The sequence below is a fragment of the Parasteatoda tepidariorum genome, chromosome 9 (assembly GCF_982258835.1).
Source record: "Parasteatoda tepidariorum strain Cologne lab strain chromosome 9, Ptep-v5.0, whole genome shotgun sequence".
Classification (NCBI taxonomy): domain Eukaryota; kingdom Metazoa; phylum Arthropoda; class Arachnida; order Araneae; family Theridiidae; genus Parasteatoda; species Parasteatoda tepidariorum.
The window spans coordinates 80111582-80135441 of record NC_141763.1 but is presented as its reverse complement, the minus strand read 5'-3'; the positions used below and the strand labels follow the sequence as shown (position 1 = coordinate 80135441).

The 23860-nt window shown below is 31.4% G+C and overlaps 1 protein-coding gene and 1 long non-coding RNA gene across 2 annotated transcripts in view; one reads left to right on the top strand and one right to left on the bottom strand.

Moving 5' to 3' along the window:
* The window catches only part of LOC107439826 (uncharacterized), a 471331-nt gene that overhangs the window by 236613 nt on the left and 210858 nt on the right, over positions 1-23860 (bottom strand). The gene's annotated exons all lie outside the window — the stretch shown is intronic.
* Positions 16207-23725, top strand: tobi (target of brain insulin). Its single transcript, XM_016052535.4, has 2 exons — positions 16207-16612; positions 18529-23725. The coding sequence occupies exon 2, from the start codon at positions 18529-18531 to the stop codon at positions 20536-20538; it is 2010 nt and encodes a 669-aa protein (XP_015908021.1). The 5' UTR covers positions 16207-16612; the 3' UTR covers positions 20539-23725.

The following is a 23860-nucleotide window of genomic DNA, read 5'->3' as shown; positions in this document are numbered from 1 at the left end:
GAATAGCATTGGGAAACAAAAAAGTTCAACTGCTGGTCAACAGAGAAAAGATAGTATTTTATTAGTGCTGATTAATCAGATTCTCCTTAAATTTAATTCTTTGGTGAAGAAATTTCAAAGCGAAATTCCAATCATGCATTTGGTTCATGAAGAAGTGTTCTTTCTTTGCACAGAATTCATTTCGATGTTTATGGGACCAGAACACATACCGAGAGAGAGTGTTCAGAAACTTAATGTGAAAGACATTACTAAACAAAGAAAAGACAAAAACTGTTATTTAAAGGAATTCAATAAGAAATTAAGAGAGGCATTTGTAAGTTGTAGAATTTATTTGTGACGTAATCTTTCTCCCAAAGTACCCTGCAGTCAAGAGACAAGTATCAACATTTATTGCTCCTCCTAATGTTTTACCGAAGGAGAAAGTTCCAACTTTTCATGACGAGTAAGGAGGTACTCCACTGACAATGATATTGATGAAATAATTATTGATCAAAAACTACCAAAATAGAAAAGTGATTACCGAATGTTAGCTTTAATTGACCACTTTCACCCATGCCTGCAAGTTAATAATCTCTTTAATTTGACCACGTTATGTGATTTTTTTTTTTTTTACTTTCTCCTGGGCTATCAGAATAATACATGCTAAAATTTTCAACAATGATTAATAAGGTTTGGCTGAAAATAGAAGGGGCCGGCAACGAGTGTGGTTGCCAACTTAGGTGTCATTATTTGAATGAACCCAAACAAGATCGAGGAATTTCTATACACGTTTCAACGTCTGACACCAGAGGAATACCAGGCGTTCAGAAAAGATACTCAGAAGTTGTGAAAGTATCCTTCATAAAAAAGGCATCAACATGGCGAATGGATGCTTCAAGAAGTATACATTTTGGCGAACCTGTACCAAGCTATATTCCTTCGTTGAGCGTGCTTCGTAAAAAGGCTGTAAACAGGGACTTAAATATAAAAAAGATTTTAGATTGTATTGCATCTTTACTACAGATAAATTATGAGACCGAATATGCAGGTTATATTCATGACGTACGGTCAGATGACTTTTATTGCATTTATTTTTCTACTCACATAATTTTATATAAAAATGCTATAAAACAAGGGAAAAGTATAGTAATTGATGCAACAGGAGGATTTGCAGAGTTGAATGGTAAATCTAAGCGTAATATTTTTTATAAGAAACTGTTTCGAAGGAGACGAACTAATATTAACCCTTTTTCAAATAATTATCGACAAAACATGACACTATAAGTATACAATACTGGCTTCAAGATTTTGTTAAAAACACAAAGCATGTTCCAAGAGCATGTGTATCTGATTTATCCTATCGCTTTACTAAATACAATTACTATGATTTACTTATTTGATTACTTTGAGTTTTAACAGCTGCCGTTAAGAAACATTTGTGCAACAGTGTTTAAAAGTGGTATTAGGTGAAGATTTGCCACATAAATTATTTTGCTTTGTGCGTGTTGATGTTGCACACGTCCTAAAAATACTTAGCATAAAAGAAGTTCTTTTATAGCAAGTTTAAAGATTTTTACGTCAGATTACTAGGCATTATTTCTGTGTGCAACGAAATTAAAGATTTCAAAAAATTGTTAATTGCACTGAGCGAGATGAAGAAGAAGCTGGAAAAGATGTAGAATGTCAAAGAAAAACAGCGAAGATAATTCGGAACAATATGCGAGTACTAGTAAATATAGAAATTTTTTCAGCTAAAGTAATTATGCAAGTTATATGTTTGCAAATATATTTACATATACACAATTAAGTGCTCTGAGTGCTTGAAATTTAAAATTTATGATCTATTATAATATTAATGGTTGGGAAACAGTTAAAAGCTATTTTCACAGCATGTTCCTCAGATTTTTATTTTATATAGTATTGCCAGATTTAAATATTAATGTTATATTTTTAAATTTCTTAAATTATTATAATCGTTGATAATAATTCTTATTTCTGAAAATGCGTTTCATTTTCTTCACATTTTTAAACAGAGTCAAATGTACATATATTTTTTGTTATCACATTATTTTTATTATCAAATCAAATAAATTTTCCAAAAGATCAAGGTGAAAATACCTGCATTGTTGATCTATACCATAAAGAAAATTATTTTAAATTTAATATAATAAACTAATTACTTGGAATTCTTATGTTTCTAAAAACACTTATTTAAACACCATTTTAATCAAATGAATAGAATTAAAAGAAAATACATTAATCTTTATTTATCTAAAAAAAAACAATAGACAAACTCTCCGAAATTTGATTAAAAATAAAAATTTCTTTATAAAATCTTTGAGTGAATGTTTTATTTTATATGAATTGTTTTGCATTTTTTACTTTATATATTTTATATTTGCTAAAAAAAATTTCGGTGCTCATCACACCAACGTATTGATATATTTTGCTTTGGCTATATTGATGCAATATTAGAAAGCAACCTTTTTTTTTTTTTTTTAAGTATATAATCGTGTGAGCTGATTATCTCTTTTTATTATTTTCTTTAACGGCTTTTTAATTATTCTTAAATAATTTTTAAAAATATTTTATTTCAATATTCTCTTTTACAGGTATCTAGCCATCGGCGCAAGTTTAGCAGAACTGTATTTTGTGTTTCTGCTGAGCGAAACAATGAGGAACATAGTAAAAGTGACATGCAAACATCCGTGGACTGTTTTAGCTCCCATTTTCACGACACTCAGTTAAAAGCCTAAGAATTTTTCGAAATCACAAATTTCCCAAATTGTGTAGGTGCCATAGATGGGAAGCACATACGAATTGAAAAGTCTGAAGAAGCAGGCTCACAATATTTCAATTATAAAGGCTATCATTCGATTGTCTTATTGGCCCTAGCAGATGCAAAATGCTGATTTACGGCAGTGGATGTAGGAGCCTTTGGTTCCCGCAAGTGATTCTGCGGTGTTTCGAGCTTCGAATTTCGGCAAAAAATTGAAAGCCAAAGCTCTAAACATTCCAAGCGCCGAAACTCTGCCATTTGACAGAGAAGGTAAAAAAATGCCTTTCGTCATTGTGGGTGACGAGGCAAAGAATCCACATTAAACAGTTTTTAACAACCGCCCTGAGCGAGCCAGGAGGGTGGTTGAGTGCACATTTGGTATCTTAGCTAAAAGATTTAAAACTTTTTATAGAGCCATCGATGTGGGGATAGAGTTTACGAAAAAAATTTTAATGGCGGCATGCATTTTACATAATTTTGTAAGACACTTTGATGTGATCGAGGAAGAAAAAGAATTGTCTCTTTGTACCATGGACAGTATTAGAATTCAGGGAGAGAATAATACTGACATTGGCGGCAATATAAGGGAATACTTTGCCGAGTACTTTGTTTCACCCTCTGGTTCCGTCTCTTGGCAGTATAGTAAAATATAGTAAATACCAAAAATAATATTTAATATCACTTTTTGCATTAGTTACGTTAATTACACTCAACGCAAACATATGATTTTCAAACCTTGCATTAATTTAAGTTTATAGTAATTATATAACAAAAAATTCTGTTTTTCTTCCTTACATTTCTATTTGAAATTTTTAAATGTATATTTATTTGAAATGAAAAATTTAAAAAATTTTTAAAAATAGTTAAAATATTTTCCATTTAATGGCTTTTTAATTATTCCTAAATAATTTTTTAAAATATTTTATTCACAATAATCTCTTTTACCGGTATCTGGCCGCCGCAGCAAGTTTAGGAGAACTGTATTTTGTCTTTCTGCTGGGCGAAACAACAATTAGGGACATAGTAAGAGAGACATGTAAGCATCCGTGGACTATTTTAGCTCCCATTTTCATGGCACCTAAGACATAAGAAGACTGGAAAGCTATAGCCAAAGAATTTTTCGAGATCACAAATTTACCAAATTGTGTAGGTGCCATAGATGGGAAGCACATAGGAATTTAAAGCCCTTCGAATTTCGGCAAAAAATTGAAAGGCAAGGCTCTCAACATTCCAACTCCCGAAACTCCACCATTTGACAGAGAAGTGTGAAAATTGTGGGTGACGAGGCTTTCGGTTTGTCGAAAGATGCACTACGGCCATTTGAGAGACAAAGAATCGACATTAAACAATGAGTTTTCAACTACCGCCTTACGCGAGCCAGGAGGGTGGTAGAGTGCACATTTGGCATCTTAGCTAAAAATTTTACAGAGCCATCGATGAGGGGATAAGAGTTTACGAAACAAATTGTAATGGGGTATGCATTTTACATACTTTTGTTAAGACACTTCGATGTGATCAAGGAAGAAAAAGAATTGTCTCTTTGTACCATGGACAATATTAGAAGTCAGGGAAAGAATAATACTGACATTGGCGGCAATATAAGGACTTCTAATTTCGGTAAGAATTTGTTATTTATTTGTTAACTTGTGGTTTTGGTAACATGAAATACGTTGGACAAACTAGTAACCCCCTTAATACTACAATTAATTAGCATTGTCCAGATATAAACAGTCATAAAATTATCAATAGAATAGAATGGTATCATTTTTGAGTGAATAATTTTCACAGTGTTAAAATTAAAATTTTAGATATAGAAGATATCGATTTAAGATTACAAAAAGAAAATTACTGCATGCTTTTAATAACTCCTCTACTTACTCACTCTTTCACATTTAAGATAAGTGTACATTTTGGGGTAAACGGTGAACAAATAATAAAAACTATCTTAGTAGTGAAAAATGAAATGCAAATTTTATTACAAATATGAAAAAAGATTTTAGTAAACGAATGTATGCAGCAATATCTCCCGATTGTCTAAACATAATTGCAGTCAGCCAGAACACATTGATCCCAACGCAGATATCATTGGACACTGCAACGCAAAAGTACCACCGGTCCTGACGGCCTCCACCCCTCTGGACGTATTTTCACCAACATCCTAGTCCGCCGTATCATTAAGAATGCTCGCCTGAAAGCTAGCCAGCGAGGGTTTCGGAAGTGCCCAGGCAATTACGAGAACTTAATCTTGCTGCGGACAGCTATGCGAGATGGCAACACAGAAACCACTGAAGTGTATTTTGCAAATCCCTTCGATACGGTAAGCCACCCCCACATCTTCGCCGCACACGAACGTCTAACCCCCAAATTCACCGTTAACTCTGACCCAGCGAGAAACTCCCAGTTCCGAAACCCCAAGTTTGGAAACTTGGACCGAAAGTTCAAAAGCGATTTCACCATTATTTTTTGACCGTCGGTTACTTAACTGCAGGTTACTTGACCGGCCGTTACAGGCATTTTCCGATTGGATAAGAAAAAACACGTGATAACCGCGTTGTTTGCATGACTCCCCTGCTTTTTGTTTTTCTCTCGGCATGTTATTTATTTCATTATGTCTCAAAAGCTTTATTTCAGAGACCGGAAAGGAATTGCTGATGCAGCTGGTGGAGCCTAGGCTCATAATAATTGAAAATAAAGAAACGAACAAAGTCGTATCAGCAAAGAAAGCCGAAGCTTTCGTGGAGATTGCAGGGCAGTTTAATAAAACTGCTGGAGTGAATCCGAGAACTGCCTTGCATTTGCGGCAATGCTATCAAAACATTAAAAAAAACTGAACTAAAAATCTGCGAAAGCTAGGCAGCATTTAAGGTTAACTGGGGGAGGGGAAAATTCATGCCCTCAGTTAACAGAAAAGGATGAAAGATACCCCACATTGCCACTACTAACCCATCCGTTGAAATCAAGATATGATTGTGACTCTATGGATTTAGAAAGCAAGTATTATTTTATAATTTTGAGTTATAACATTTGTGTTCAAAATTAATGTTCTGAAATCATACTGAAGCTCTGGGAATAATTTGTAAAGTAATTTTCAAAAATTGCAAGTTTAGTTATTAATTTAAAATGTAAAAAGGAAGTAACTAACTTATAAATTAAAATGCAAAGTGATGAACGTATTCCCATAAATATTTATGGTTTCGATGTCTAATAAGTCCTCATAAATTTAACACCACAGAACATCAGTGGCATATCGAAGACTTACCCGGGATGGAGTACTTTGGCCCTGATATGATGTCTGTTGCAGGCAGAAAATCTTTTCATTCATGGTATGAGGAAAGACGCAACCATCCCTTTGATTTTAAAAAAGAAACGGAAGAATACTGCAGGTAAAACTAAGAGTATGAAATTTTCTAGAGTATTTTGTGTGTAAATTTTTCCATTTCTTTATTTTTCTCTTTTTTTTGAAGAAGTACTGTTCAATATACTACGGACATGTTGTATGAAGTTTCGAGAGCAGTTTCTTGTGGTTAAAGATCCCTCTATCAAAGCTGGACGATGGGACCCCTTCCTGTACATGACCATCGCGTCTTCGTGCATGGCTGTTTTCCGAGGGCACTACATTCAGAAGGAAATAGCCTGCCCGCCACTCCAGGGCTACATTACCGGTGTTATTTATAGCAAAGACGCAATAATACGGCTCATTTATCTCGGAAAAACAACATACCAATTCAGCATGCTATTAACGGTTTGGGAGAATACCACGGGTGCTTTTTTCATGGTTGTCCGAGATGCTTTGAGGATTACATAGCAATAAGTGTATGTATAAGAAAACACAAGCAACAAAGAAGAAACTTATTGACGCTGGATTCGAATACGAAGAGATATGGGAACACGATTTTCTAGCTCAGAAGAAGGAAGTCCTCTACACAATAGAAGATGTAGACCGATTGATTCAGTGTTTAGTATGATTATAACTATGCACTAACTTTGAAATCACATCAATACATTTTATTGCGTTAAACTCTGAAATATTTTCCCACTTTAGTTTTTAAAGTACGATTAAATCTTTCTCCAATACTTGCTTAAGTTTCCTTATTTGCAGTTAAGGTATCCGACTGGGTAAAAATGAGGGATTTTTTTATTAATTAATATTAAAGCCCAATTCATTAGCTTTTCGAATATGTTTTACTTTTTGTTCTACGATTTGTAGAAGTGAAGTTACGGCCATTTTTCTGTTAGTTGTCAGACGAAATTTCAACCGGAAGTGCTTTTCTGAAACTGAAAGTGGCACTTCCGAAACCAAAACTAGAATGTTTTTTCTACATTATGGGCAGATTAGCGTGTGTAATTGATTAAATTTTATTATAAATCATTTTGAGGGCAAAAGTAATTTATTTTCAATAAATTTTATAACTTTAATTTAATTTGTTGGGTGAATTATAATGGCAACTCTCATCTGCATTCCGTGCTTGTTTACGTTTTTGTCAAACCAAGCTGCGCATTTTAATTTGAAAAGGTTTTAGTGGCAGTTGAAGATATTCAAGCTCAGGTGAACACGAGTGTTTAAACCATAAGGGTTCATCTGGAAGCATGGGAGTTGTCGGTGTTTCGAGAATTTTTACACGTTCAGAACTTTTGAGGGGTTTGCAGTATGAAGAATGTTACGGAGACGGGGATTCAAAGGGATACGAGGAAGTTAAAAACACTTATGGACAAAATTCAGTTAAAAATTAGAATGTATTGGCCATAGTCAGAAGAGAGTTGGTAATCGGCTTAGAAAGTTGAAGAAAAATAAGAAAGGTTTGAATGGCAAAGGAAAGTTGACGGATAAAATTACAGATAAGCTACAGAATTATTATGGGATTGCCATTAGAAGCAATGTGGGGAATTTACAAGGCATGCAAAGTGCAGTAATTGCTGCATTTTTTCATTGTTGTTCTGGTTATGATAACCAAATGCATGGCCAGTGTCCAAGAGGATCCGAAAGCTGGTGTGCATACCGAAGGGAGAAATCTGCTGCCTTACCAACATCAGTCATAAAGGCAGTAAAGCTAACCTATATGGAGCTTTGCGATGCTAAGCTATTGGAGAAGTGCACTCATGGGCGTACACAAAATTGCAACGAAAGTTTCAATGGAGTTATTTGAAACTTTGTACCGAATGAAACTTTCGTTGAAATTCAAACTCTCCGTTTAGGAGTTTATCTTGCCATTTTGATACTCAATTCTGGATAAGCAGGGCTTTTCCCCCTCCTTGAAAAGTTGTGAGTGCCAGCAGTTCAAAATGTGAAGAGAAACTTTGACAAAACGTTAAACGACAAAATGAGGATAAAAGATGCTCAACGTCATTTTGAACCTGCTACTAAATCAGCCCGCAAAAAAAGACGTGCAAGTCGAAAAATTTGTGCTACAAAAAATGAACTTAAAGGTATCACCTATAAATATGGGGGGTTTCAATTGTAAAATTCTGAGGTTCTTTTTTCCATGTTAGATTTCAAGTGTATTTTTTTTTCCTAATTTTTTTGCTTTGACACTTATTGTAAAAACAGTAGGTATTGAATAAATTGATTGAGATTTTACTCCAAGCAATATTATTATTGTTTGGAGTTAAAAACTACTTTCTAACTGTGAACTTACTCATCTTATAAGGAATATCTCTTTATAATACTGTTTTACATTTTTATAAATTGCAGTGTAGACATTTAATAAAATGCCCCCAAAAAAATTCCAGGCAATAAATCTTTGATACACTTACTCCACGAGGAAATTTAAAAAAATTATATAATATCCACAGCCAGTAATAAGTATTTCCAGTAGTTTTTATCAAATTCATACTCTAAATGCATTTTCTGAGAAAAGTCGTTTTTATGAAAATCTCTTTACGCTAACACTCTTTATAAAAAAAATTTCAATAGAATTGTTTGAAACTTGGCATACAGATTTCATGTTATATTATCTGTGTTATGAACTAAAAGTTAATGTCTAGGTGTGAATTTACTGCTTTTGTGAGACTTTAATTAAAAAATTATCGATTTTTTTCTGAAGAAATTGAATGTTATATCACATATTTAGCCGTAGCTCCCTTTATATTTAAATTTTTTTAAAGATTTTAGTACAGAACATAGATAACTATATTATAAAGCTAGGAAAAAAAAAATTATTGCAATATATGTATTACAACTTACTGTAGAGTTGCTAGAGTGCAATGAAAATTATGTTATAAATTTGTTCAAATATGACCATATTTAACAAATATATTTCTTTCGTTGATTAAATTTGCATTAAAACAATAATAATAAGACCTATTCTTCCAAAAAATAAAGTTAAAATAGTAATTGAGTTATTTTTTTAAAAAAAATTGCGTCGTACCCAGTTGGATACCTTAAAAAATGAACGCCTATCTTTTAAAGGTGATGTATTTTATTAGTAAATTCAGTACCCTTGTCTGATTGAAAATTGTCTGGTTTACTTTCTTTAAAAATAGTTGTTAAATCTGACAATACGTTTTTAGCTGATTTATATCTGACAGGTACAGCTCGCGCAAATTTTGAGAAACAATCTATATAATTTAACAAATATTTATATTATTATTATATCCATTATTAAACAAAAATGAAAACTGTTGGTGTTCGACTGATTTTTGAAAGTTCTGAAGCTGAACGTAGTTTAAGATATACTTTATACCTGTTTCGGAATTAGAAAGCATAGGGCATGTGCAGAAAAGGTGGACAATCAGTAGTGGACTTCTTGCTCTGAAAATGATCCAAATGTGCACAACTTTTTACGTTAAAATAAATATTTTTTTTTTGGGGGGGGGGGGGGAAATGGCACTATTTTTTTTTTTTTTTTAAAGAAAAAGGCAAAGCCATTATTTCAATTTATGTCGAGCAGTAACAAAATGATAAAAAGATTGATGGGAATTTTTGGTGCAAGAACCAGGTTATATACCGCCTAAAATTAGGTTCAAATAGTAACTTATTAAAAATGAAATAACTTGTTTAAAATCAGGATAGCAATGTTAAAATTACTGTTACAGCTGTGACTTGCTAGTTCATAAGCGTTAGTAGCATCAGATTTTTGTAAGAAGTCAAACGTCTAGAAAACAAAAATAAAGCTTAGATTAAATAAGTGATAAATACACAAGTGGGCGACCTTTGTGCTAAAATACAAACTAATGTAAACAACGTTTAGGAGCACAAAAATATCTATAAATATTTTTGTGTTCCTAAACGTTGTTTACCTTAGTTTAAATAAGTTATAGTTAAACTGAACTTCAGCTGCCTCCTAAAGAGTAAAATTAGACACTCAATATAACCTTTACTCAAACAAAACAAAAAATTTAAAGCTGCAACAGTTTTAGAATAAAGTCAATTTTAACACCATGAAACTTTTTAAAGAATCTTTCTGAAAAATGTCAACATATTGAAATTGATGAGAACAAAGAGTTACAAAATGCAAACTCAATGCAATAAAACTTCTTATTCTGGTTTAATTCTCTGGTATAAATATTTTTTTGCTAAGCTGACAAATTCATTTTGACCAACTGGACCATGTTTTAAAATTGGTGACGTTTCAAAGTTTTTAGCTCCAAGAACGCTAAGAGCAGATCGCATCTGGTCCCGACTTATAACAAGTTTCCCAGCTGGATCGAGAAGCCGAAAATATGCTTTCAGTGAATCCTCAGAAAAAAATGCAGGTAACGATTTATCAATTGCTTTTGAAGAGTCGAAATCTGATAAGACGTCTATCAAAAACTGTCTTGGATATTCAGGTTTAAAGAAAAATACCATCTCTGATAAATAATTTAAAAGCTCTTCAAGTTTGTAATCTGATACATAGTTCTGTATTTCTTTTAAGTATCGTTCGCTTGACATTTCGTATATCTTTGCTGGTTTGCACTAAACATTAATATATTGTTTAATTTATCTCCAGTTCAGTTTAACAAACACACAAGTACATCTAAAACTTGAAAATATATCATAACTTGAAGTGTCGTAAGTAAACCTCGCGAATTAAAATAATTTAAATTTATGATCAAGCTAACCTGAAAATTGACTAATTTAACAAAATATCTTTTAGAATAATCTTTGTTTAGCTTTTAAGACATGAATACAAATAGTATCAGGTTAACTTGGCAATGTTGAGTCATTCGTACACTATACTTTACTGTCCGTAATTTTTATTTGAGACTTGCTGAATGCCCGTTCTTCATACGGAGTGAAATTAAGAAACTCGCATCAACAAATCTGTAGTGAACAACACTACAAAACCATTCACAAAATTTTCAGACAAATATCGACAAATAATAAAATTAAAACTATTCCAAAGTTTTATTTGTTGACTTTCTCAGTTTCTTTACATTATTGGATAAAACTAAACTGATTTTAGTAGTTCATCCTATCAAAATATAGGCCTAACTATATTTAGTATTATCTGACATAATGCTGTTGCTAAAAGCGGCTAATGATATTTGAAATTTTCCATAGTCAACGTACTCTCAACTGTACAAATCTATCAACATAATAAAAATGTACAGAATAGTTGCAGTTGTAATCGGCGCCAAATTTAAACGGAGGACTTCTTTGAAAAAATTTTAAGGATATCAAAATGTTTATGCCTCCAAAGTAAAAGAAAAAATTTGAACCATTTATTAAGTTTTTTTTTATGTGCATCTGTGTGTTGTGGCCAATAAAGTCCACTTCGTCTGATTTGTTCCGGCGACTGAGCGCTGTCGCCAAAAACTCAGCTTGGCAAGATTTGCACCGGTATAATGGAAAAGTACCCATCATTATTTTTTTTAAGCTCATAGCATATTTTTGTCATTTAGAATTTATAATTAATTAAGCATCATTGATAGCATTAATAGTTTTCAGATTTTTTATACTCTCTTAAACGTAACATTTCCCATTAATTTTGCCTTTTAATACAAGCTTATTATTGCACAAATGGCTAAAATAAAATAAAAGACTTGAGTTTTAAGTAGAATCGGGGTAGACGCACGTCGTAACATTTCCTCTTTTTTCACCACGAGTTCTAAACTGTATAGTTTCATTTATAATCGTGATAGTTACCCTCATGCTGAGCAATTTGCTGCTTTTGGAAAAAGTAACCAATGTGTTGGATAGAATCCACCCACCCGATGTCGTGGGACCATCGCCGCCGATGCCATGGACAAAACGGTATTGTGGAACTGTTTGTTTTGACTTGGCTGAAATTGTGCACGAGTTGGATGTACCATCAACAGCCTTAGTGATGAGCAAGTATGAAGGATCCATAGCCAGGAGAGTATGGGAATTTTATGGTAAGTGTTGGCTCTAGAAAATGGCCTCTGAGAAATCGATGAGAGAAGGCTTTCAAACTTACATCCAATACCACTGGATTAGAATGGGAAAGGCAATATTATTTTAAAATTATTTCTCCTTGTGAGTTTTGTGGTGGTGGTTTTGGCAGAGTATTTAAACGAGTGCGTGCTGTGAGCGTAGCTCGTAACCCTGAAAAGGGTCCGATCCGGGTAAGCCATAGTAACCATTAAGTTCAGTACAGTGAGTAACCCGGTACGAGTGGTTGAATACCAGGACGACCGGGTCACTGTTGTAGCAGAGCCTTACACCAACCTTAACCATCCGTTAGTTTTACTTTAACCTGTAAATAATTTATTAAATATACGTAGAGATTAAATGCAGATTAAATCTGACCACCGCCATTATTCCAGATGCCCACGGGCACAATCACCGATGAAAGTGTGAAGTGTCCGCTTGTGTGAAGAAGAACTCAGTTCAAGTTCAAGAGCGTCGCTCTAGGAAGAGGGAGAACGACTGAACTGAGAGTAGGTCGCACATCTTAGCTGCTCCTGAACTCGTTCCGAAGCTGAGAGTAGGGCGTGTTTCAGTGATCCAATCCCGGCGTCCCTGACGATGACCAGTACCGTGCCCATGCGGAAAACTGATATCGTTCCGAACTGAGAGTAGGACGATTCAGTGCTGCTGTTCCAGATACATGTAATCGTTCCGAACTGAGAGTAGGACGTTACATTGTTTACAACTTATTGTTTTTTATTTTTGATGACTCTTCAGGTTAATATTGATCGACTCGTGGTGGGAACCTAAAGCCCTCCATAGCTGCCCGCTGTCAACAGAAGTCATGAGTCGGTGTTTGCTTTTCTTTGTAGATCCGACCAGAGATACGACTTCACCTCGCGAATTAGCACCACCGAAAGGTCCTTTTCAGGACCATAAAATCATGGCTACTTCCGAGAGTCCCACGGCCGGGGGAAATGATAATGCTAATAATAGCGCACTTAATCTTGACGTAGTTGAGATTCCTCAACCCGAAAAAATTATTCCGGGATTAACTATCGCTAATTCGGATAAACCGAGTAAAAAGAAAAAGCGAAAGATTCGCAATAAAAATAAAGTTCAGTCCACCGATGATGACTGCACCGATCTAGACTCAGACTCTCCGATAGAGAAAAATCTTGATAATAGCGAATCAAATTTGGCTATAAATGATGTCGCGATACCTTTTGACGAGATGATAAAACAAACCTTAAATTTACTAAATAATGCCGCCACCTTTGTGAATAACGGACAAAAAATTCAGGGAAATATAGAAAAAAAAATACAGGGCTTTTTTGTTGAATTCCAACATAGGCAACATACACTTAAATATAAAATATATAGCCAACAGGAGCTATTTAACGAATTATCTAACTCAACCTCAGGAATATTAGATGAGTATGCTAGGGATCACCCAGAGCGATTCCCATCCTTTACCTTAGATACTAATAATCAAACACACGACAACATTATGGACACAGAGTTTTCCGATACTCTAAATCAAGTAGCAGAGACAACAACTTCTCCATCTCAAAAACTAAGAGATTCAAGGCCACCCCGCCGTCCCCAACCAGGGTAACCCAAAATAACAACGTTGACCTCGACCCAGAAGACGAGTTTACTACTCAGAATAAGAAAACGACCAAAAGTCATGAAAGACGAAAAATTTGACTGGAGAGAATTTAACAAAATCTTAACAGACAATAACATTTTAGATTACACAGCCAAAAATAATGGTGACTACTTTTACCATAAAATCTAATAAGCTGGAGGACCGATGCCAAATTGTATCCTTGTTAAAAAATAAGGATATCGCTTACCACACTTACAGCCTCCCAGATGAGCGTACCTTCAGAGTGACACCAAAATAATAGCGAAATATCACCTAATTCAATTACACAGATCTCAACTTACATTGTGTTGTATAAGACAAAAATTTTGAATTCCTTCTGGAAGAATTACATAGGTAGTCATAAAAACTGAGATGTTCTGTAGATACATAAAAATAAGGATAGAACACATGACAAATAAGAACGAAATAATTTTCCTTAGGAAAATCAGGACAACTATGAACTCTGATCATAGAAATCTTTTATAATACCAACGTGTTTATAATGCAACTCTTTGCTAGTTAAAGCTGTAACTACATAGGGCTCACCATTATGAGGTGGTTGCATGCCGAGCCAATGTTTTAAACTTTTTTTATGCGTTAGATTTATCATGCAACTCTTAGTTAGTTAAAAGCTTTAACTACCCAGGACTCACCACGAGGAGGTGGTTGCATGTCGAGTCCCAACTTCAAATACAAATTTATTTTTTTAAAAAGTGGACAGTTTTATTATGAAAGCAACGAATTTAAAAATTACACGATATAGTAATCAGAAAAATATGTTTAAAACTTATAGAAATAGTTAAGTTCGTCCGTTTTTTTTGGCATTACACGCTTTTTACATGAAAATTAGTAAGGAAAGATATGACACGGAAAATTGCTGGAAACAACTTAGTTATTTCATAAATTGATTCAAGTAGTATGTTTCAAGTTTAGATTTATTTATTCAACCAGTCTTTCCTTCCAAAAGTTTCATTTAAAACGATGCAACTATCATGTTTTTTAAGTTTCCTGGGAACTAGTAGGCGTTTTTGTAAGTGTTTCATCATGATTCAGTTTCATCTTTTAATTAAACCACAGACTTTCAAAAAGAGTTTATTTTTAGATTATATTTACGAAAGAAAAAATAAGACTTGCTTAAAGAGTTGATGAGCGGTAAACTCAGTCGTACATTTCTTTAAAAAAAAAAAAGTTTAGACATAATTTGTCAGTGACGCAGGAAATAGCAAATTTCTATGTTAATGAAGGTGTTATAAAATAGAATTCATTGCTCTCACTGTCAAGGAAAGCAAGCCATGCATCACAAATGACGAAGAACTTTTTTCACATCTATACGTATTATTTGAGAGAAAATTTTCAATTAAGAAGAAAAAAAATGCTCAGACGTATTTCACTCGAGGAAACAAAAACCAAAAAAATAAATACTGTAATCGAAAAAAAAAGGAAAAAAAACCCAAAAAAATATAAGTTTTTATTTTTCTCCGTACCAAACTTTTTAAAACTAAATAATAAAAAAAGGAAATGCATTAACAAAAAATTGTATTAGTATTTCAAATCTAAGTTTTCAATTCAATATAAAACTAAATTCCACAACAAAGAAACTTTTTTAAACAGCTCGCCGATGCGCTTTTAACACATAGGATATTGCTCAAAATTAGAATTTAAGAAAATGGATATAAGCTCAAAATATTTAAAAACATACACACCACTTCCACTTTTAAAACTGTTATGAATATTATTTTTAAAGAATTAACTACTTAATAAAAATACATGTTATATATATAGTCACCCTTTTGCATAAATCATTTGGTACATATACCACTTAATCGTTTAAAGATTTGAATATATAGGAATCATCTTAAAAGGTACATTTGATAGAAAGATTACATCCTAATATATTCAGCCACTCCGGCACTTGGCGGCGTAATTATTATTGTTATATAGCGTTTAAAAAGTAGGCAAATTCCTTGGTTCAAATTTGAGTTTAACAAATAGGCGCAATTTGTGTTGCGTTCATTTTCTTAATCACATTTTTAAGATTTTCTTTTTTTTAAATATGTTTTATGAGCAATGTCCGTTCTCTTAAATACGCATTTCGAATTATGATCAAATCGAACTAGCAAACAAGTTAATTTATATTTTTATTTCCGTAAAAACCATTATTTAGTTTATTTTATTAATTTTCGGCTCCACGTTTCAAAAACAAACTCAGAAGTAGTATAGACCTAATTTCAACGGTCTCACACAAAACTTAATTTTAAAACTATAAGTGATGAAACAATAAAAAACGTTCATTCTTCACATTAAATGTTTTCAAATTAATTATCTATCGGTTTTCGGTTAATATGCTCAGTATTGCTGTGAGCATCGGGGTTTCGCCGTAGAAAACTGATCGTTTAAGATTCCATGGACAAAGAAAAAAGAATAGCTGTTTTAGAATGCTTAAATGAAAAACTTAGTCGAACAGCGTAAGACACATGTAAAACAATCAACGAGCGCACGGTTCTTTTATCTCTTTAAGGTTACGCATCACTTATAATGATGAAATAAGCAGATTTCTAATCCTTATGCCAATATTGAAGGGAAAAAATAACTTAAGTTTTATTTCCAAGATTTATAAAAACTAAAAAGATTGGCCATAACCAGCGAAACGAACGAAAATATTGATTTGCATCATGTTACTATTTTTGTTCAGATGAAAATAACCAGGAAAGTAAATAAAACTTCTAAAATATAAAAATTAAAAAAAAAAATTATCCAGCACATTGCTCCTTGAATTCATGCCAAGACGATCGATGGAAGAAAGCGGAGTATCTCGCCAAGGCACAAACACAAAATTCAAGGGCAAGAGAAGATGGATTTTCTTCAAGTGTCTTTATCCTAATTTCTTACAAAGAGCTACACAACATAAAAGGTAAGTTTTTTAATAATGATATTATTACATGTTAAATAAGATAACATAGTTAATCTCTACTTGATCCCTTAAAGCGTATAAACTTTCCTTTAAAGTGATTTGTATGTAAAAAACTATAAATAATTCTGTGTATAACAAATTAAAAAAAAAAAAAAAAACAATCATCTTTAAATTATTATTTTCGGTTTAATGTTATTTACACAACTTTTTTAGTAAATCCATTCTTTTTTTAGATTTTGGCAATAGCTATCAATTTCATAAATATGGTAAATGAAAAAATTAATCGCTCTTAACCTTCAAAATATTAAAAAATAAATCAAAATATCAATATACTTACATATGTTTACAAGATCAAAAACGACTTGCACGCTTCATCCCTCACTACTTATCCTATCTTCAAAAAGTTACAACAGATCTCGTTTGCCTATGAATTACTACACCGAGGAAATCATGTTTTGTTATATTTATAAGAGTACTTGATCTTACCTAGTTTGAGCGTAGAACGTTCAAATCTGTAATTAGCTTTGTTCGGCGATTTTTTCCCTTCTTTTTTCGAAGGGGTATTTTCGGTTTAACTTATTTTCTTTCTGTTTTTAGAAGTTTAGTCTGCCTTGTCTGTAGAAGTTAATTAAAAAACGTTCAGGTTAATATTCACACTTTAGAGGTAACACTTGTCTCCTCCTTTGAAAATAAAACAAAAAAATATACGACCTAGCAGTGTCACATCAAGAATTGAACTACATTATTGCATTCTTCCAACACAGATTAACAGAAGAGAGGACACTTAGTATTCACTCGAAATCCCGGTGAGGAATACATTATTCAACTGCATAAAAATTGTAGCTCGTAGAGTGAAACAGACGCAGTTTTGAAACCAGCGAAACGGTCATATCCAAGATCCGTTAAAAAAAATTCCATGCAACAGAAGAAAAAATTTCCCCCTGTGTATCTTTTCGCCTCTAATTTAGGACACCCATTGTAAGGAGGACCCCTTTAGTTTACTTTTACGAAATGGGCTAAATTTGTAGTACTCATACCATTTATTGCTTTCATTTCTCTAACCAACTGTTTTATTTATCACTATTAATTGACATAACAGAATTCAAACATAACAAAATACATTTTAATTATATTATAAAAAAATTGCTCACTATCGAAATTTTATTGACACAAAATTTTAATATTTTCTACAGTCAATAGAAAAAGAGTTAAACTAATTTTAAGAGAAAGTAAAACTGCAGCAACGTTCTAGTAAATTACTTTTTCTTTCTAAATTCAAGGAATTTTCTCAACCACTTATGAAAATGTCTGCAGTAAGGAAATATTTGTTAGAATTGAAATTACAAGTAGCTTTGAGTAAAGTTTGATGTCTAAATAAAAATAATAAATAAAAAAAATTAAAAATACAGCTATATTTAAAATTTGTAGTCATTTTAACCAAATTTTGAAATCTTGGAACAGATTTTTTGGAAAACTACTTCTATTGGAGTAAAATACTTTGAAATATAATGCTACTTTAAAAATTATACATCAGGAAGCATTTTGAATATGATCGGAAACTAAGCATAAAGATAAAATCTTTAAAATATGCAATAGTACAAAGTTGAAAGTTACTTTAAGTTAACCATTATTTGAAACTGGCCAAACTAATGTAAAATAGATTTTTTTTTCTTCATGAAATGAGAAAATAGAGCTCTAATAAAGCATTTATTAGAGCATTAGTTTTAGCATTTTTATTCTATTAATTATAAAACTTAGATAATTTATTTCACACTTTAAAGGAAACTTAAAATTTAAAAACAAAAAAACTTATACATTAAAACAAGATTATAAGGCAGCTTTTACTTCAATAATATCAATATTGCTTATTTTTAAAAGAACAGGTATAAAACTCAAAACTTTTTTTTTCTTCTTAGATGCAATGGTGGATACTTACGATTTGGCTGTTATGTATAAACAACTCATCACCAGTGCAAGCACTAGATTTATTGGATGAAGAAATCTCCTATGGAGTACCTACTTTACTGTTAGATAATTTGCAATTAACATTATCATCACAACTGTTGGTTGATATCTTCTCCCCAACAGTCAAAACTTTAAAAGGTTATTTAGGATGGCTACCTAAAACTAGTAACACCACTTACACAAGTTGCTCTGAAAACGAATCTCAATCGGGAGCAATATGCCTTAAATATAAGAAAGAAATGAAACTTATAGTGATGCAAGACAACTCAGATCACTGTGAAAAAGATAGTTTGACATGCCACACAATTTCTTGTCACAAAATCCATTGGTTTAATCACAGGGGAGGTTCTATGGATTGCTTTTTGCTGGGAGATGATTTATGGTACGGAGGAAGCAGTACAATATCACAAAGATGGCCATTACAAAGTGATTCCAGACCATGGTATCCAGCAGCAACAGGGGATCCTTTACACCATCCGTCAGGCAATGTTTTGGAAAATCTTTGGATATCATCAAGTGGATTTGCAATATTTGTTGATCACAATACATCCCTCTATGTGAATTTCAATGAAAGTGGAAATGGAAAACTTTGTTTCACTACATCTGCAAAAAAGCACCCCTACCAAAATAGAGAATTAAAAACAAATGATTTGGCCTATTCTATTTGTGCAGCTTCCTCAATAAAAGAAGCTCACACTTTTAGCTTACATAAATGGATAAAAAAACCATCTAATATACCAAATGAAAAATTATTTCAACATCCAATTTGGTCAACTTGGGCTAAATATAAACAGAATATTGATCAAAACATTGTTTTGAATTTTGCTTCAGATATTTTTCAGTCAGGCTTTGAAGCTAGTCAATTAGAAATTGATGACAAATGGGAAAATTGTTACGGCAATTTAGAATTTGACCAGGAAAAATTTCCAGACCCAGCAAGGATGACTGAAGAACTAAAATCTTTCGGGCTTTACACAACCTTATGGGTCCATCCATTTTGCAATAAAAACTGTGTGACATATAACATTGGTAAGACAAAAGGATATTGGGTGAAAAATAAGGAAGGTAATGTTTTAGATGTGAAATGGTGGAATGGGTTGGGAGCAGTTTTAGATGTAACAAATGAAGAAGCAGCAGAATGGTTTAAAGAGAGATTGCAAATGATACAAATTAATTTTGGAATTGAATCTTTTAAATTTGATGCAGGAGAAATATTATGGCTTGACACAGATTTCTACTTTCATAATTCTGAAGCAAATGCACAACCAAATATTTATTCCCAATTATATGCTGAGATAGCAGCAGAATTTGGCAGAAATGTAGAAGTCAGAACTGGATATAAAACACAGCACTTACCTATTTTAGTTCGAATGTTTGATAAATATTCTGTTTGGAATTATGCAAATGGTTTACAAACATTAATACCTAATACACTTAACCTGTCAATGTTAGGTTACTATTTCGTTCTACCAGACATGGTTGGAGGCAATAATTATAATTCTCTGGATGGTTCTTTACCAGAAAGGGAACTATATGTTCGTTGGTTAGAAGCAAATATATTTTTACCTTTCATTCAATTTTCAATACCACCGTGGGATTATGATGATGAAATTGTCCAAATTTCTAAAAAAATGCTATCTTTAAGAGAACAATACATTGGTGATATTATGAGAATAGCGCATAAAGCAACCTTAAATGGTGAACCAATAATTCGCCCACTTTGGTGGATAACACCAGATGATAGTGAAGCATATAAAATAGACTCTGAGTTTCTAGTGGGTGATGAAATATTAATAGCGCCTGTTCTACATAAAGGAACTAATCAAAGACACATATACTTGCCAGGTGGTAAATGGAAAGATGCACAAAGAGGGAAAATTTATGAAGGATCAGAGTGGCTTTACAATTATAATGCCCCATTAAACTTTCTTCCTGTCTTTATACGATATGCTGGAATATAGGAACATTTAGAGGTATTTGGCACTATATTTTGTAAACATTACTGTATTGTTTTGCAATACATTTTTATCCCCATCGTAAATTTTGCATCATTAAAGATGTTCAGAGTAAAAGTGCCGCGAAATAAATTTTTTTATTTTTAAAACGATTAAACGAAACTTGTGTAGGCATTTTTATTAAACTATTATCCACTAAATTCATAATCAAACAGAATGTTGCTACTGTAACCTTAAAATCAATTAATGAATGACTTTAAATAAAAGAATTATTTTTACTTACCAGCTGCACCCTGAAAAGAACTATGAAAAAAATATGTTTTTAAACTTAAAATTGGAGTCACTATTTTAAATAAAAAATATGTTTTTCAAAAATGGCAATATTATTTCACTTATTTTTTGCATAAAACCAAGTTGCAAATTTAAGATATTTAGATTTTGTTTATTTATTAACACTATCACTACATTGAATATAATAGAAAATTTAATTATACATTAAATTAGCAACAATAGTGGAGTATGAAGGTAAAGAACTTATCAAAACATTGAGGTCATCTTTTGATGGTTTATTTGAAACCATTTTCCATTAACTTACCTAAAAATTTTCAGTTGAAAATTTAATGTCCACAACAGAAGGTATCATAAAAAATAAGACAAGCTGTAAAAAATTACTTTTATGATTAATTTAAATTTTTTAATCCATTAGAAAATTCATTATAATTGAATATAAGAACATAACCTTAATTACATTAGAAATGCTAACAGTAGAATTAAAAATAAAAAACATAATTTATTGATTATTATATACATATAGGCATCTCTTCATAAGCTTTAAGCAAAAGTATCCCCTAATTTTTTTTAAAAAAATTTCATCTTAATTTAATGAAAATTCTCTCCTGAATTCAAAAATATCATTGCTTTTCCCTTTAATGTTTGTTCAAGCATTGAACATTTAACTTACTTATATATCTTCACCCCATAAAGAGCCATACTTTCTGTCTGCTAAGGCTATTTTAATGATTTTATAGTTTTGATTGATATAACTTTATATCTTACATAATTGTTTTTTGAATATTATTACTTAAAAAAACTTTTTTATAAAATTTATGCTTTTGAGTGTATGCAAAATGGAAGAAAGATTTTAAAAACTCCAGACTTTAAACTTACCACTAAAATATTGCTGAAGGAATGATTATGCAGCTTTTCATAGCAAATCAACATTTCTTTTTGGCTGAAATCAGAGGTGTCAAAGTTAAAAGTTTAGTTAATTTTACTCCATTCATATTTAAGTTAAAATAATTTTCAATTCAAGCTAAATTACATAATTAAAATCAGTCACAGATGGGATAGAAATAGCACACATTTAGATGCGTTAGAATATTTATTAATTTAGTATATTATTTAGGATATGATAGAAATAGCATACATTTACATAAGATTAAAGCAAAACCTTAGAACGAATCAGTGCTATCTGAAATCTAGTTCTTCGAAAAATATCCGTCCATCATCGCAACAATAATTGTGTGTAAACTCAATTATAAGTTTAATATAATTTAATTTAGCCATATAATTTTAGAAAATCATTAAGCTAAATTTCATTTATAAATTTTGGAGGGGTTGTCAAGTCTTTGACAATTGATGGTTTTATTTATCATGTCAAAAAAACCTTTTTGACAACTGTCAAAAACTAAATTTTAGTCTAAGGATAAATTGTTATATTAAAATTAAAAAGTATTTATAAATAAGTATACATATAAAATTACAAGTGATCAATCAATTATGTTCTTGAATTATTTTGATCTTTTTTTTGACAATTACTGCCAAAAACCCAAAATTTGGTGTAGAAAATATTAAATAAATATAAATAAAAATGTCTAAAATTTAAATTTATCTAATCTGTTAAATTATTGAAAATAAAAAACAATCAGCTTAATAAATAAATAAACACTAAAAAATCATCTTATTCATTATATGTAAAATCCATTTTCATTCACCAATTTTAATTCCTCCTTCCCCTAAAACATCAGTTACAAAAAAAAAAAGTTTTGAAGCTTTTTGCACTTTAAGTTTATTTTTCAGTTTAGTATGATGAATAAGACCGAAATTCAAAACTTATTCTTTAGACTGATGCTGAGCTAGAAAGTAGACATAATAAAGCTATAATTACAAAATAATATGTAACTAGTAAATTTATTCTGATAACTTAAACCCTTGAATTGATTGATTAAAAAAATTAACTCAATTAAACAAACATTCATATTTTTTACAAATTTTAATTAGTTTACTAATCAGTAAACAAAAAATTTGTCATAGATATAATTAAAATAAGTTAACTAATTAGAAATATTCACTTACATATAAGTAGGAGTGGTTAAAATCCTCAGGGCCTAATATTCCCTAAGAACAAAGTTTATTTTGGATCAGAATTTTCCTGAAAAGTTAACTTTTTCTTTCAGTACAATAACTTTTTCAAAATATTTTTGGAAGATTAAGTCAATATAAGAAAAAAAATTATTTGATTTCACACATTTCTTGAATAATCTTATATCAATGAGAAAATTAAGGAGTTTTAAGAACTCTTATAGAAAAAAATAAAGACTTTCTTCTTGAAGTTTAAATTTATTTCTCTTTCTCAAAATACAATTTCTGCCATTTTATTATTTGGTTTTAAAGATTTTCGCCATGCTATTTTATTTATATTTACATGAAAAATTCAGCGAAGTTCGGAGTTAATTCAAAATTACATTGAAATGATAAAGAAAATAAATACTTACATATATAATGAAAACCTAAAAGACATGTTTTACAGAGCAAAGCTGCACTAGCACTAATATCACGTTGAAATTCCGCCATTAAACGAAAAATTGAACAATTTATCTTGTAACAGCAAAAAGTTTTAGTAGTCATTAATTAGCATGAACTAGCAATTAAATATTTTTCAAATATAACAAACAAAGTTAAAAAAAATATTGAATTTTAAGTGAAACAATGTGGCAAATTAAGCATCATAAAAGGAAGATATTAGATAGGAACAAAATTCACCTTTAATTTCTTTAGCTAGTGAACTCTTTAGTAGGGCGTTTAAAATTTTTCAAGATATAGATTAACAGAAACCAATATCGAAGGATTTTACAATAAATAATATTGTAAAAGAGAATCAAATATTACAAAAAAAGATTTCCCATTTTGAAAAGATTTCCCAATTTAACGATGCCATTTACTGTTGCCAAATTTAAGTTAAAGATAAAATATTTTTTGAAGTCATTATCGGCTTGTTTTTGTTTCAATCATACCTTTTTCTATTTACAATAGGCAGTAAGCTCCAAGC